Here is a 14,917-nt window from a genome sequence, read left to right on the forward strand (position 1 = left end):
TGTTTCCTGATTTCAGTCAGTACATTAGCCTAGCAATTTCCCGCATATAAGCCGCATTGTGTATAAGCCGCAGGACAGTGTTTTATGCAAGTTAAAAGAAACAAAACCATATTAACACCATATTAACTGCCCCCCTGTATTAACCTCATAGCTGAAGAAATTGTGCAAAATCAGTGGATAAGCCGGGTAGTAATTACGGGTAGTTATTTTTCAGTAAATTAAATGTTCTCTATTGTGGTTCGGTTGTTCTAGAAATGACGAGTTTGAGTTCATTTCGGGGACCAAGATGAGGAGGCTGGCCAGGAGCGGAGAGAACCCACCCGACGGTTTCATGGCTCCCAAAGCCTGGAAGGTTCTCACCGAATACTACGGTTCTCTGCAGAAAGACCAGTGAGCTTGGGGGCACGATCTATTCCAAAGGCTGCATTCAGACAGGGCTCTCCCATGTGCACAACTTTGAGATGTGACATATTGGCTGCTAGTTTTTTTGTTTTGTTTGTTTGTTTGTTTGTTTGATGTTTATTTCTTTTTTTTCCCCCTGTATTTTTCTACGGCCCCTCAGTGTTTTTTGTACAAAAGGAAAACTCTGCAGAGGATAGTACTGTACTGTATTTCTCATACAACTCCGAAGATCCCGCTCAGTTACTCCTTCACAGCGAAACATGTCGGTGTTTCTCACCTCATGGTCTTTCCTGCACCTGAGAAAAATGGTCATGCTTGTTCATCTCACCCATTTAAAGTCTGAATGCAGAATGTACATAGTGTAAGTGGAGATAGAGAAAGAGAAAGATAGAAAGAAATAAAGAGAGTGAGTAAGAGAGAGAGAGAGAATCATATTTTATATTTTATTTGGATTTTAATACAATCGATTAGTGCGTAGAGGAATAGTTTATGCTACATGCCTTAAAGTGGGGATGTTCAGTCTTATTCATAAAGGCATGGTTGTAGCCAGTTTGTTTTACAGAGGATCTGGCAATTTTGTGAGTCCGCTGACAAGTATCGCGTATCACGTTTTGCCACGTGTCCTTTTCTGGATAAGATTGGACAGCCCTGCCTTAATGAGATACAGAAAATGTGATATTTTAACTACAAGTTTTAAACGTTCCTTAGTTTTATAAATTATCTGTAGTTTTTTACATAACAGTGTCAACTGGCTTCTTACAACAAATATACTTAAAAAGAAAATGTTGTGCCTTCTTCAAAACAAAGCATGTGCATTCAAGGTGCCAACTTGAACGTGATATGTGAAAGCGGATTTTAAGAGGAAATTACATGTTACTGATTTTTTTTTCCCATCCATGTTTTTTGGTGGATAGTCACTCCTTTTCTCCACTTCATGTGTGGGTCTCCGTGTGCAAAAGGACACAATGGCAGTAATGTCAGATCCTCTAAATCTATCAAAACAAACCGAAATGTACAAGCCAATGTCTACAATTGTCCATTAGCTGTGATATCAACAATTACTGTCTCTTTTTTAGGGTGCTCCTTAGATGAATCAAATTGATGTTTTTCCATCTGTGTCACTAAGAATGTAATACTGGTCCAGTATTTACTTCTGATATGAAATAATATGCAAAAGTATGTCTGTTTTGGATTTGAGGAGCATCAACTGTGAACAAAAGCTATTGAATGGATGTTGGGTGTTTATTTAAAAAAAAGAAGAAAAAAAAGATCTATATATGCACAATTTCATTGTAACACAAAGATTTATTGGATTTTCCTATTGGCTTCTGATCTCAGCCTGAAAAAAAAAACACAACAGCATATTTATTGATTTCCTAAACGGTTACTGAAGTGTCCTGCATTACTGAAATGTTGTCCTCCTATCTCTTAATGTGAACGTTACGAAGTATCTTAACACAAGTTCATGTGAAATTGTCACTCATCTTTACTACATTCCACAGTCATCCAGGTGAAGACGATGTGTTTAAGGTGTGGATGATCAGAATCAAATGTCAATTAAAAGGTTTAACCAATACTATATGTGAAGTCTTACATGTATCAATGACAAGAATGAATGACAAACAGCAACTTTTCTTCACTTATTTATTACCATTAACTTAAGATAACATGATTTCTAAATTTAAAATTGTGTCTCACAAAGTAAAACAGACAGTCAACTGATAAACAAATTCTCTTCAGAGTGAACTCAGTGTCAACTTTATCTGCTCAATAAATTTGATATTTACACAAGACTCCACCAGAGTCAGAAAAGTTATCATATTTCCACACCCATTCTCTGATACCGAATCCCCACTCAGTGCAATTTCACTAAAGCATATCAAACAGGAGCCCCCAATACAAAGGATATATCTTACACTTGAAGAATATTTTCCTTGAATGTGTGCGTTCTATCCAATGTTAGACTGTGAGTAAATGTGTGTGTGTGTAGTGTGGTGTGGTATGTCAACAATGGAAAGAAGCAAAACCAAAAATGGGAAGCAAAACATGTACAAAACATCTGCAATGCTTCTCCCTAGTGGTTGGGCAGAAACTCTTCACAAGAAATAAATACTGCACTAGCAATATACTATCAACATGTTCAACTGGGTTACACATTGGACCAATTCTCTGTCTACAGACTAAGAGGCCATAATCAATGTAAACTTGTATAAAGCACTTCAAGTAAGATCCTTATCTTATCAAATGCAATAGGAATCTCCACCAATAATAGGATGCATAAAATTCACAATTTGTTTTCTTGACACAGACACACACACACACAACAAAATCTGTTGTCATCTATGAAATGGACTTGGTCCATTATGAATGTATCCCCTCTTTTAGACCCTAACTGAAGAATGTACCCACGTGCATGTAGAGAGATGTGAACGTAGACGTACACATTTACACACAATGACCCACAATGGCACATCTCACTGTCAGTTTAACGGTGTTCACAGCAATTTAGAACTCATGAAACTAATAATTTCATGAATATCCAAACACTTCAAACAAAAAAAAGAGAGGATATCTGGACTGATGGTACAGTATCGAAAAAAGCTATTTTTAATAGCTGGATGGCAAAGGTGAGAAAGGTCAATAAAAGGCATTAAGCCAAAGGCCTTCTCCAACTGTCACAAGGAGACACGCATGGCTACTTGACAAAAAGCCGGCCCAGTGACAAAGACCATAACCCAGTATGATATGAGGAAAAAAAATATACATATGCTTTTTTTTTCATAAAAAAAAGAGAGAGAGACCGTTGAGGGGTTTTTTTTCCCGGTGAGAGGACAGGGGACAGTTGTTCTCGGGAGACTTTAGTCCAGTGCGGCGTGCAGGAGGACGGTCTGTCCCCCGGCTGTCTTGGACTTCTTCATCTTCTTGACGGCCTTCAGCAGATCCTGCTGCTGGATGGGACGCATGAAGTCCTCCTCTAGACTACTGCGGGAGAGAGAGAGAGGGACAGTGAGGAAGAGGGAGAAAGAGAGAGAGGGAGAAAGAGAGAAGAATGTAAGTGTGTAGTGATCACGTTCACCAGGACAGTCATTTTAATCCAATTCCTTAAAAATCGATATCCTTGTTACACTCTTACGGCACAAGAAAACCACGGCTACACAAAGCTTATTACCAAAATTGTCTTTTTTCATATTTCAGGAATGAAAAACATTACAAAATGCTCTTGCTCTGATGTTCTCTTTCTCTATTACATCTGTTCTGTTGGAACATGAAATTCCACATAAGTAGCCTATGGGTGCCTCTCAACATCTCTCCTCGATCCTCGAGGGGTGTTCCCACTGAACTATAACTAACACTGGATAGACTATCCCATTGTTGCCGCCCCATCATTCTTTATGTAGATCAGTGAGGACAAGGATCGAGGAAGGAAGGGAGGGTGTATAAAACACCATATGAGAGGCACCCTAGGAGCTATAGGCTCTAAGCCTCCTCAGCACAGCATGATGGTTCAAATGGTCGGTAACACTTTATTTGAAGGGATCTACTTAAGGGTGACATCTTGTAACCGTCATAAGAATGACATGACACATGTCATGCACATTAAGGACACATTATTGATGTTTATGACTGTTGTCATCATGTGTCATTTTGGAATGTCAAAAAACAAAACTAAACTGTCAAAATCTTTCCAAAAACTGAATGACACATTATGACAACAACAGACATAAACATAAATAATGTGTCTTTAATGTGCGTGACATGTGTCATGTCATTCTTATGACGGTTACATGTCACCCTTAGGTAGACCCCTTCAAATAAATAAAGTACCAGTGCCATTATTTATTATTGGTGCATGTGTGAAACACAAATTTGTTTTCTTTTTTATGTGGCGCATAAAAATGACAAGTAAATGAAATCTTAAATGTGCTCCCGTGATTTTAACCTCTACATGGTGTGGGGGTGAAGGGAGTAAAAGGTGTTGCTATGGATACCTTTCGCCGGTGCTCGCTGTGCTGTTGCGCACGCAGTCTCGTACGCAAAGTAGCGCGGCATCCCGACACATCTCCCTGAGGTCACTTCCTGAAAAGTTGTCAGTTTCCCGGGCAATTTCACCCAGGTCTACGATCTGTTCCACCTGGACCACAAAAAAACAACACAATTGATATTTTTACCATCAAGGTATGATTTGGAGGCTACGCAGACAAGAGGATATTAATAACTAAACAGGGTTATAAAATGAAATTCAATGCACCGATGCATCATTCATATGACACTTACGTTCTCATTTTCCAGGATAAGCTTCAAGATTGATTCTCTTTGTCTGACATTCTGGAAGGTATAGAGGAAAATGTAAGAACCCAACATCCAACACATAGAGCCAGCATAATATATGGCACATGTAACATTTACAACCAGCATGTGGGATCTCTAAAGTCTGGCTTCAATTTGGGAGCCCTGTTAAATTCACCGATTAGCAGTAAGCTTTGTATCTTTAGAAAACCAGTCATGTTTTTGAATTGTCGTGCATCATTCCCTCAGTTTGCCTTGAGATGGTATAAATACGGATTTCAATGTTGGACTTCCTGCTTTCAATGATGCAAAAATCATAATTTTACATCATTGAAAGCAGGAAGTTCCATTCATGGGTTTCATTGAAATACTCACAGGTAGGTTTATGTGGAAGCGAGTGGGCATCCTCCTCAAAATGGCCGAGTCCAGATCCTGGGGCCTGTTGGTGGCTCCCATGATAATGACCTGGACAGAGACAACAGCGCATAGAGATGAGAGAAAGAGAAGAAAGACATTTGTATTATTTAGTTATCTGACACCCACAGTGAATGAGATTGTTTTCCAATATCATCCAGAGTCAGGCTAGGAAAATCCTTTCTAGTACTTTCATCCAAATAATGTGCAAATCATTATACACCACTCAGAAAAAGTTAACGCAATCTGGCTTTCGGGTGAAATTTAATGTTTCAGTACAGAAAGTACTGAACTGTTGGACATGCGCTTTCCAAAATCTAGAGAAGGTCCAATTAAGTTCACCTGTAAAGGTTATAGTGGATTTTAGGTTCATCCTGAAATTTTCACCCGAAGGACTTGTCAGTAGTGTGTGTGTGACAGCCATTGGACTGCATATATTTTAAATAATTATCATAGCCTCTAGATAAACAGGCAACTTCATCTGCTTTAGAACAGCAACCTATAGAACTATTCAATCTATACCTCCCAATACACACTCACATTAACTGGTACATTTATCTATTTAGCACATGAACCAACTTCTAGTACAGCACAAGTTTTCTGTTTTCTAATCAGATTGTGTCCACCATAGATCTAGATACAGTATCAACCCCATAGCTTTGTTGCTATAAGCATCCTGTGTTAGCAGGTGAGCTACAAAAACACCTGGTAGAACAGGTGAGCTGCAGCGTTCATCGCACCTGGCAGTTGAAGTCTGTGTCCAGGCCGTCCCACAGGCTCATGAACTGAGCCTTCATCATGGCTGTGGCCTCATGGTCCGAGCTGGAACGGCTCCTGAGGAACGAGTCTGGCCAACAGAGAGATCAACAAGTCAACAGGGACGCAACACAAGCCGTCCAACAACAATCACAGGTTACGTATGTGTGGAACTTTCACACATTTATTGATTTATTGATTTATTTTCCTAAATCAAACTCCTGGCCTTGAAATCCACATTTCTAATTATCAGCCATCAAACATCATACAAATTGCCTTCCAACTGTTGCTACTGACATTGCATGTACATGTAGATGTACGCATACTCGTTACTGTCATTACATAAAGTCTAGTCCTAAAAATGACAGCCTAGGACAAAATAGGAAGCTGAATAGTCTATCTTTCATCTAGCAGAAGATAGGATGGTACTGGATGGGATGAGCTTTACTGATCTCTGATGAGAAATCCATAATGACAAAACAACATTGTACAACTGTAAGCTGAACTGTAAGCTAAAAAGAAACAACATGTAGGTGTCAATGTAAGCATTTACCGATCTCGTCGATGAAGATGATGGAGGGCTGGAGCTTGATGGCCAGGGTGAAGACGGCAGCAGCCAGCTTCTGGGACTCTCCATACCACTTGTCCGTCAGCGTGGACGGCTGCAAGTTGATGAAGCGGAACCCAGCCTCCTTGGCGGTGGCCTTGGCTATCAGAGTCTTACCACAGCCAGGGGGGCCGTAAAGAAGCACACCTTCAAAAGGAATATCGTTTGGTTAGCTTAGCTAGCTAGCTAGCGACTCAGTGCTCCAGTGGGTCTCTGCATTGAAATCGTATTATGTCATTTAGTTCTAAAATTCTAAGGGGGGGGGGGGGGGTGCAGTGTTGAGATTCACTGTTCCACTGTTTGAGCAATTCTTGTCTTGAATTTAGTCTCTCTGGTGGAACATACATGATGGCCAAGTTACCAGTAACTGGATACCATTGCATCAATAAGAACAGGCAGAGGTTATTAATAGACTCCACTCCATGCCATCTATGACATGTGGAATATACTGTAGCTTCTATAAGCTTATATAACAGGACATAAACCATGACATAATAACCCATATATCCTACACAGCTATTGGCTACGCTGTTCTGCAAGTTAGTTAGTTAGCCATGTCAGGCTTTTTAACTTTAATTTTATTTTTTACAAAGAATGCATTCATTTAAAAAATGTGCAATATAATACAGTGTGCATTATAAGCCACAAAGGATGCAGTTAAGATGTTGTAGCTTAATAGTGAAAAAAGGGATCTGAAAAGAGACTTCAAAGACCAAACATTTTGTCTTTTACCTCAACTTGGCCTCTTTCTCTTTGACAAATCTAGCACTCCAACTGTTGCAGGCTCAAACACCACATACACATAGATGCCTGATCACAGAACAACAACTCAATCAGAGCACATATTGTGGGAATTTCAGGTGCATGGTTTAAGGACAAACCTAGGCAAGTTACGTACTGTAAAGTGTGCGGTAAAGCATGTACAAGACCCATAGGGCCATCCATATACTGCTCTTCCTTGCGAGGATTTAGTCCTTACCCATAGCTAACTCACATTGGGTATAAGGCTGTTAGTCCATGGGCCAGGACCCTAAAAATCACATATTGGTATCACCTGAGGTGGCAAAATCTATCAATGATTTTTGTAATCCTCCATGCCTGAGGGACATTATTTGGTATGATAACCCTCTCTAAGTGGTAGCTTAGTTGTATCTTTCCTAGCTTTTATACATGCACACAGTAAATTATACAATACAAGCCTATGTACAGATGTGGGTGCCTCAAAGTCTGGAGGAAGGTGGGACATGTCTTAATCCATGTTATATCACATGTAGATGCCATAGGCTTTTAGAAAATATATAGTTTAGATGGATTATATAGCTTTTCATGAATCACATAGGCTAAAATGTATCCGTCATACACTTTTTCACCTACATAATATAGGATTAGATAGAGGCAAAGGACTGAAAGTGGGTGGGTCAAATCCCAACTCTTGCTATATCACATCTAGAGAGTATGGGCTTTTAGAAAATGTATGGGTTAGATAGCTGAATATACTTTACACAGCTATTTTAGACCCATAACCAATAGCTGTCCATTGAAAATCAATGCATTTCAATGTAATGCAAAATACATTACAGCTAGGGTATAGTGATATGGAGGAAGTTGGGAGATATCTCAATACACATTTTTATCACATCTAGAGTATATAGACATCTCAGAAAAATATATTTTAGAGTAATTAACCTGTTTTCTTTAATGATACCAGAACTATAATGATCGTATATGCCATGATATTTCAATTCGAAAGAGAGTGCATGTACTGTAGGTCCTACATAAGTATTGGGCCTAAATTCTGCTTTTTCAATTTGTCTGGAAGAAGATTTCTTTTCTGAACATTCTACAGTAGAAATGTAAACCGCCAACTTTAGAATTGTTAGAGTGTGTTGGTGTTTGCTGGGTCAGTGTGTGGAAGCAGTACAGTTAGGCTACAGAACAACAATGGCTGTTGTAGCGTCAAAAACAGATTACACCTTTTTACCTTTATACTTTGTTGTACAAATAGGGCATAAGGTGAGTCCTGTTTATTTTTTATTTGCGCTATGACTCAGATGTGTGAGAAAGAGTAAGGATATGACCAATGACTAGGCTACTTGTGAAAGACTAATAACCCAACCGGCCCAAGTAAGGTACTAACATCATTGTCAAGTAATGATGTCTGCTGTAAACCGTACTCAATAGATGTAGCCAGTTTAAGCTGTAGACTTCCAATTTGTGCATGAACAATAGAAAGGACAAAAATAATATTCAGAGATGTAGCCTATGTATGAGAGAGCAGTTTCAGTTATACAGTACTACTACTACTACTACTACTATTACTACTAATAATAATAACTTGGATTTATATAGCGCCTTTCATGGTACCCAAGGTTGCTTAAAAATTTGGGAGAGGGGTTAAGGGTCAAAGGACTTAATAAATGTAAATAAATGTTTTCAGGTGCTTTTTGAATATGGGCAGGGACGGGGCAGAACAGACATGGAGTGGTAGAGTATTCCAGAGTGTGCGAGCATTGACAGAGAAAGCCCTGTCCCCAAAAGTCCGCAACCTGGTGCGGGGGGTGGCCAGCAGGTCCTTGTTAGAGGACCGCAGGGAACGTGACTGAGTGTAGGGGATGGGGTGCAGGAGATCTGTGAGGTGAGAGTCCATGGAGAGATTTATATGTGAGCAGGAGGATCTTGTAGGCAGTGTGTGACTTGACTGGCAACCAATGGAGCTGTTGGAGGATGGGAGTGATATGCTGCCAGGGCTTTGTGTGGGTTAGAACCCTGGCAGCTGAGTTCTGGACATACTGGTGTCTGCTAAGTAGTCCAGGCGGGAGGTGATGAAGGCATGGATGAGTGTCTCTGTTACTGAATGTGTGAGCGAAAGCCGGAGTGAGATGCTTCTGAGGTGGTAGAAGAACTTGATGACATTGTTCATGTGGGACCCGAAGGAGAGAGTGGAGTAGGATAACACCCAGGTTGTGCTCCTCGGTAGATGGGGAAGTGTAGCAGCCATCCATGGCCATGGCCAGGTCTCCAATTTTTCTGAGCAGTGGTGCAGGGGCCACCACCATAACCTCTGTCTTATTACTGTTGAGTTTGAGTAGGTTTGTGGTCATCCATGATTTGAGTTCCCGCAGGCAGTTGACAAGTTGTGTGGGTGGGAGATGGGAGGAGGGGTTTATGCTGATATAAAGTTGAGTGTCATCGGCATAGGAGTGGAAGATGAGTCCATGTTTACGGATAATATGACCTAGGGGTAACATGTAAATGGTGAACAGCAGAGGACCAAGCACAGAGCCCTGGGGTATGCCATGGTTGATGGCCATTTAGTAGGAGCCATTGAGAGTGATTAATTGTGTCCGGCCGGTGAACCAGGGCAGTGTTGTGCCACTAAGGCTGATGAGCTCAGAAAAGCAATGGAGAAGGATGGGAAACTGTGTCAAAAGCTGCAGTAAAGTCAAGGAGGATGAGGATGGTGTCGGCAGCATCAGTAATGGTGGATCCTGAAATCAGATTGGAGAGGTTCAAAGAGCTCATGGTGGGACAAGTGATGTTGAAGCTGGGCAACCACTGCTCTTTCCAGGATACTGATGAAAGGGAGGTTGGAGATTGGACGATAGTTGTTGGGGTCATCAGGGTCTGAGCCTGGCATCTTGAGAGTGGGGATGCCTACTGCCATTTTGAAGCTGGATGGTACCACACCAGAGACAAGAGATGCATTTATGATGTTTTCAACTGACGGAGAATGGGAAGACAGGCCTTGACCAGGGTGGTGGGCATTGGGTAAAGACTGCTGGTTGATGTCTTAGCTGAGGTGACCAGTTTTTCAACTTGGTCGGCATCCAGTGGAGAGAAGGCAGTTCGTAACTGAATTTATTTGAATTTGGAAGTTTGACTGGCAGAATACTGATGATAGAGTCAAGCCACAGTATTGCTCTCTCTCTCTCTTCCTCACATACACAAAACATGTTCTCTCATTTGTAAATGTTGGGAATTCAGGAATGGCTGAACTAAATTTGATGTATGAGGATTCCCTAATTTCTTCATATTTTGTGAATTCTGTTTATATGACCCCCAAAGTGCAGTGTGGGCACAATCTTTCCTCTCTGGCCAGCCAGGTTTGCCTGCGTCTGCCTTTTTCTATGGCAAGATTGTGTTCACTGAGTCTGTACATTGTCAATGTTTTCCTGAGTTTAGGGTCTTTTACTGTGCTCAGGTAAGTAGCTGTTGTATATTCATGTTTGAGGGCCAAATAGCATTGTAATTGTGTGTTGGTGACTTCTTTCCAATATGTAATGTATTCTTCCTTTTCAGTGTTTATAATTTGGTTGGGTCCAATTTTTCTGACAATAAAGTTGTCCTGAGACTGAGTGATGTTGGTTGGAGTTATGTCACGGAGTCTATAGGACAAGTTGGCTTAGTGCACTCTTTTCTATATTTTGTTCTTGGCATTTCAGGGCTAAATAGTGGAGTGAAAGGGGGTTGCTAATTTTAAATATTGCCAAAATGTAAGGGCTCTTTTCTGAATAGTAATAATAAGTGGGTACTGACCTAATTCTGCCCTGCATGCATTGTTTGGAGATTGCCTCTGTACTCGGAGGATGCTTTTACAGAACTCTGCATGCAGGGCTTCAGTTGGGTGTTTGTCTGCTTTGGGAAATTCATTGTGTGTTACTGGACCCCACACCTCTGAACCATATAGTGTGATTGGTGCAATTATGCTTTGGAAAAAATGTATCCAAATTCTAATTGATAGCTCTAGTGTAGTTGATCATTTGATAGCGTTTCTCTCCCTCACATGCACACACTCACACACTCACTCACTCACTCACTCACTCACTCACACACACGACACACACATACAAAACACACTTCACATAGTCCCTCTCTCTATGTCTTCTCTATTCTGGGATGTACAGTACAACAATCTGCAATATTCCCTCTCTCTCTCTCCCTCTCTCTATGTCTTCTCTATTCTTGGATGTACAGTACAACAATCTGCAACCTGAAAGCAACAGAGAATCAATGATGTGCTGAAATGAGGCCTTTTCTTACTCAGCAACAGTGTATGTGTGTGTGAGTGAGAGAGAGAAAGAGAGAGAGACAGAGGGAATACTGTATATGAAGTGTGTTTTGTGTGTGTCTGTGTAAGAGAAAGAGAGAGAGAGAGAGTGTGTGTGTGTGTGTGTGTGTGTGTGTGTGTGTGTGTGTGTGTGTGTGTGAAGGAGAGAATGTGTTTGTATATATGAAGTATGTGTGAGTATATGTGAGGAAGAGAGAAAGAGAGTGAGAGTGCAATACAGTGGCTTGAGCTGTGGATCTGACTGTGGATTTGACTGTTCATCATCAGTATTCTGCCACTGTAAATTCCAAATTCAAATAAATTCACTTACCAACTGAAGTATAGTAGCCTACTTTTACAGTTTACAGCAGGCATCATTGCTTGATAATGATGTTAGGACCTTACTTGGGCCGGTTGGGTTATTATGTCTAGTCTTTCAGTAGTAGTCTAGTAGCCTAGTCATTGGTCATATCCTTACTCATTCTCACACATCTGAGTCATAAAGCAAATAAAAAACTGAATTTAGGCCCAATAGTTATGCAGGATCTACATGAATTGAAATATCATGGCATATCCGATCATTATAGTTCTGGTATCATTAAAGAAAACTGGTTAATTACCCTAAAATATATTTTTCTGAGATGTCTATATACTCTAGATGTGATAAAAATGTGCATTGAGATATCTCCCAACTTCCTCCATATCACTATACCCTAGCTGTAATGTATTTTGCATTACATTGAAATGCATTGATTTTCAATGGACAGCTATTGATTATGGGTCTAAAGTAGCTGTGTAAAGTGTATTCAGCTATCTAACCCATACATTTTCTAAAAGCCCATACTCTCTAGATGTGATATAGCAAGAGTTGGGATTTGACCCACCCACTTTCAGTCCTTTGCATCAATCTAATCCTATATTATGTAGGTGAAAAAGTGTACTTGGGTTAATTCATGAAAAGCTATATAATCCATCTAAACTATATATTTTCTAAAAGCCTATGGCATCTACATGTGATATAACATGGATTAAGACATATCCCATCATCCCACACACTTGTATACACCTATACCTACACATAGGCGTGTATTGTGAATTGTACTGGGTATGGGTATAAAAGCCAGTAAAAATACAACTAAGCTACCACTTAGAAAAGGTTATCATACCAAAACATATCTTTCAGACATAGAGGATTAAGAAAATCATTGATAGATTTTGCCACCTTTGGTGAGCCCAACTTCTGCTCTGGCCCATGGACTATGTGCAGTATGACTAAAATGTCATGTCACAATACAGGTGATTTCATATCCAGATAAATACATAATACATACAACATGTTTAAATCACAATCAGCATATCTGTCAGAGAAATGTCTTGTTCAACCTTACTTCACATATCTCCATTGTCCCTTAGAGCTGCTCACCTTTCGGAGGCTGAAGGAGGCGGGAGCCTTCAAACAAGTGCCTCTTCTGGATAGGCAGTATGACTGTGTCCTTCAGTTCTGTGATCACCTCATCAAGACCCGCAATGTCGCTCCATGTGATCTGTTCACACAGGGCAGAGTTGAATATCTTGCTCCAGAGATGGAGAACCTTGCTATGATCAGAGCTTAATTCCAATTTGGATGATGCAATACAGTGTTGAACTTGACCATAGGAAAGTATTAACAGTAAGTCATAAACAATATATGATAGTGTGAATGTATGATTTAACAACAATCAGCCCATTGATACATTCCTTCGCAGACAAGAGTGGCTTACCATACTAGCAATCATCACAAGAGGCAAGTCCTACAACTATGCAAGTCCTACAACAACTACGAATTATCATGACACAAAGTGAAAGAGAATAGGTATACATCTCCATCTTACTTGCATACTGAGAGGATCCACCAGGTGGGCAGCAATGCTCATCTCATATTCAGAGAGTTTCACGTTCTGAACACCTATCTGTCGCATCAGTTTCTCTGCCTACACAAAAGCACAGTTTGACATTTAACAACCAAGACCGCGTATGATGAAATCACGTCCACGACAGTATAATAAGCACAATCGTAAGCAGTATGAGTTACATACTATTTTAAATTTCCAAAGACTGCAGATTGCTTTGAATGGTTTTCTTACCTGTTTTTGTGCTTCAACCTTCTGTTTTCTGGTTGGGTCAATGGCATCCACCATCCATTTGATGGTAAAGTAAGTGACTGCACCAAAGATGGTCAGGCGGAAAAGTAAGCCAATTACTTCATTGCGACCCAAGGGTCTGGCAATGTTATCTGTTGGAATCTCCTTCAGAACCATCTTGGCTGGCCTACACTCTCTGTGAGGTAAATAAATAAATAATCAACAAAAACGGTACGGTGAACAGAGACAGCTATCAACACAGTACAATGTTAACAAGTCAGTAGCAGTAAACTTCAAAAACTACAATATTTAATAGGGAGAGTTCAACATGACGTTTACGTTCGTACAGAATTCAGCAAGCACAAATACGCACTGTATTGACCCTGGTATGATACATCACGGTACAAACCCAAAAGGACAGGCAGCACATAAATTAAAGCATCTTCTTTATGTTTATGGCTTCCATTCTACTTTCATTTTCGTTTCCTTCATTAGCAGCTATTCCTTCAGTATTAACACACACAACGAGAAACCCCAGGTGTTGATTGAAACTGAAGTATCGAAGGATAGTTGAGTTGTATTAAATACTAATGTCCAATGTCGATAACGTTGACTTGCTTGCCAGTAAACATAGGTTTGAATTGTGCCTTTTTAACGTTAGCATTTGAATTGTGAATTACTAGCCCTCGGCAAGTGGTCGTTCGACAAGACAGTAGCTGCTAGTTCTACACTTGATGACACCAGCTTTGCCATTACAGCCATACTGGAATATCGACAAGTGTTTGTGTTTCTAGTTCGCCATAACATGCTTGAACAGAGTCATATATATATCTATGGAACAGAGTGAGCTAGAAGTATTATGAAATTCCCTAGCATTAGCTAGCTAGCAACGAATGTATATTAGCTACAGTTGACCTTCCAGTTACCAGTTTCGGATGATTACAAAACGACATTAGTACACCTAAAACAGAATTGTCTTCTTGGAGAAAACATCTGCGCTCATTTCAAACTATATTTCAGTATCACATACATTCAGTGTAACAAAAGCTATTCCTTTTCACCGACTATGGATGCAAGAGATTTCCTGACACTCACCTCCGCAATGCTGCTCCTTCTTGTCAAAATGCAAGTGTCACTCTTTCCCTTTTTGCATCTGTAGCGCCATCTGAAGTACCGGAGCGGAATTCCATAGTACATTACATTACATTACATTACATTACATTTAGCAGACACTTTTTGTCCAAAATGACTTATATAGGCTATGTCAACTATATGAACGACACT

General features: G+C 40.2%; 2 protein-coding genes across 3 annotated transcripts in view; one reads left to right on the forward strand and one right to left on the reverse strand.

The window, feature by feature from the left end:
* papss2b (3'-phosphoadenosine 5'-phosphosulfate synthase 2b) overlaps positions 1-2,723 on the forward strand; it is a 16,443-nt gene extending 13,720 nt beyond the window's left edge. Inside the window, exon 12 of the mRNA XM_062525626.1 lies at positions 253-2,723. Within this exon, the coding sequence (XP_062381610.1) occupies positions 253-394 (142 nt within the window). The 3' untranslated portion in view covers positions 395-2,723. The remainder of the gene's footprint in view (positions 1-252) is intronic.
* Positions 2,710-14,782, reverse strand: atad1b (ATPase family AAA domain containing 1b). 2 transcript variants are annotated; one of them, XM_062525627.1, is made up of 10 exons: positions 14,729-14,782; positions 13,637-13,829; positions 13,385-13,483; positions 12,937-13,057; positions 6,413-6,613; positions 5,844-5,950; positions 5,065-5,154; positions 4,678-4,728; positions 4,392-4,534; positions 2,710-3,384 (listed from the first exon to the last, which is right to left on the reverse strand). In XM_062525627.1, exons 2-10 carry the CDS (start codon positions 13,808-13,810, stop codon positions 3,261-3,263), a joined length of 1,110 nt encoding a protein of 369 aa, XP_062381611.1. In that variant the 5' UTR covers positions 13,811-13,829; positions 14,729-14,782; the 3' UTR covers positions 2,710-3,260. The 2 variants fall into 2 exon arrangements, with proteins under 2 accessions (XP_062381611.1, XP_062381612.1); XM_062525628.1 differs by lacking the exon at positions 14,729-14,782 and adding an exon at positions 14,664-14,722.
* Between the last annotated feature and the right edge of the window lie 135 nt (positions 14,783-14,917).

The sequence above is a fragment of the Sardina pilchardus genome, chromosome 22 (assembly GCF_963854185.1).
Source record: "Sardina pilchardus chromosome 22, fSarPil1.1, whole genome shotgun sequence".
Lineage (NCBI taxonomy): Eukaryota > Metazoa > Chordata > Actinopteri > Clupeiformes > Clupeidae > Sardina > Sardina pilchardus.

Coding starts and splice junctions, on each gene's coding strand:
- atad1b (XM_062525627.1), bottom strand. CDS start 13,810: ATGGTTCTGAAGGAGATTCCAACAGATAACATTGCCAGACCCTTGGGT. Junction 13,058..13,384: donor TGGATCCTCTCAGTATGCAA/GTAAGATGGAGA, acceptor CTGTGTGAACAG/ATCACATGGAGCGACATTGC. Junction 5,155..5,843: donor ACACAGACTTCAACTGCCAG/GTGCGATGAACG, acceptor GTCTCTGTCCAG/GTCATTATCATGGGAGCCAC.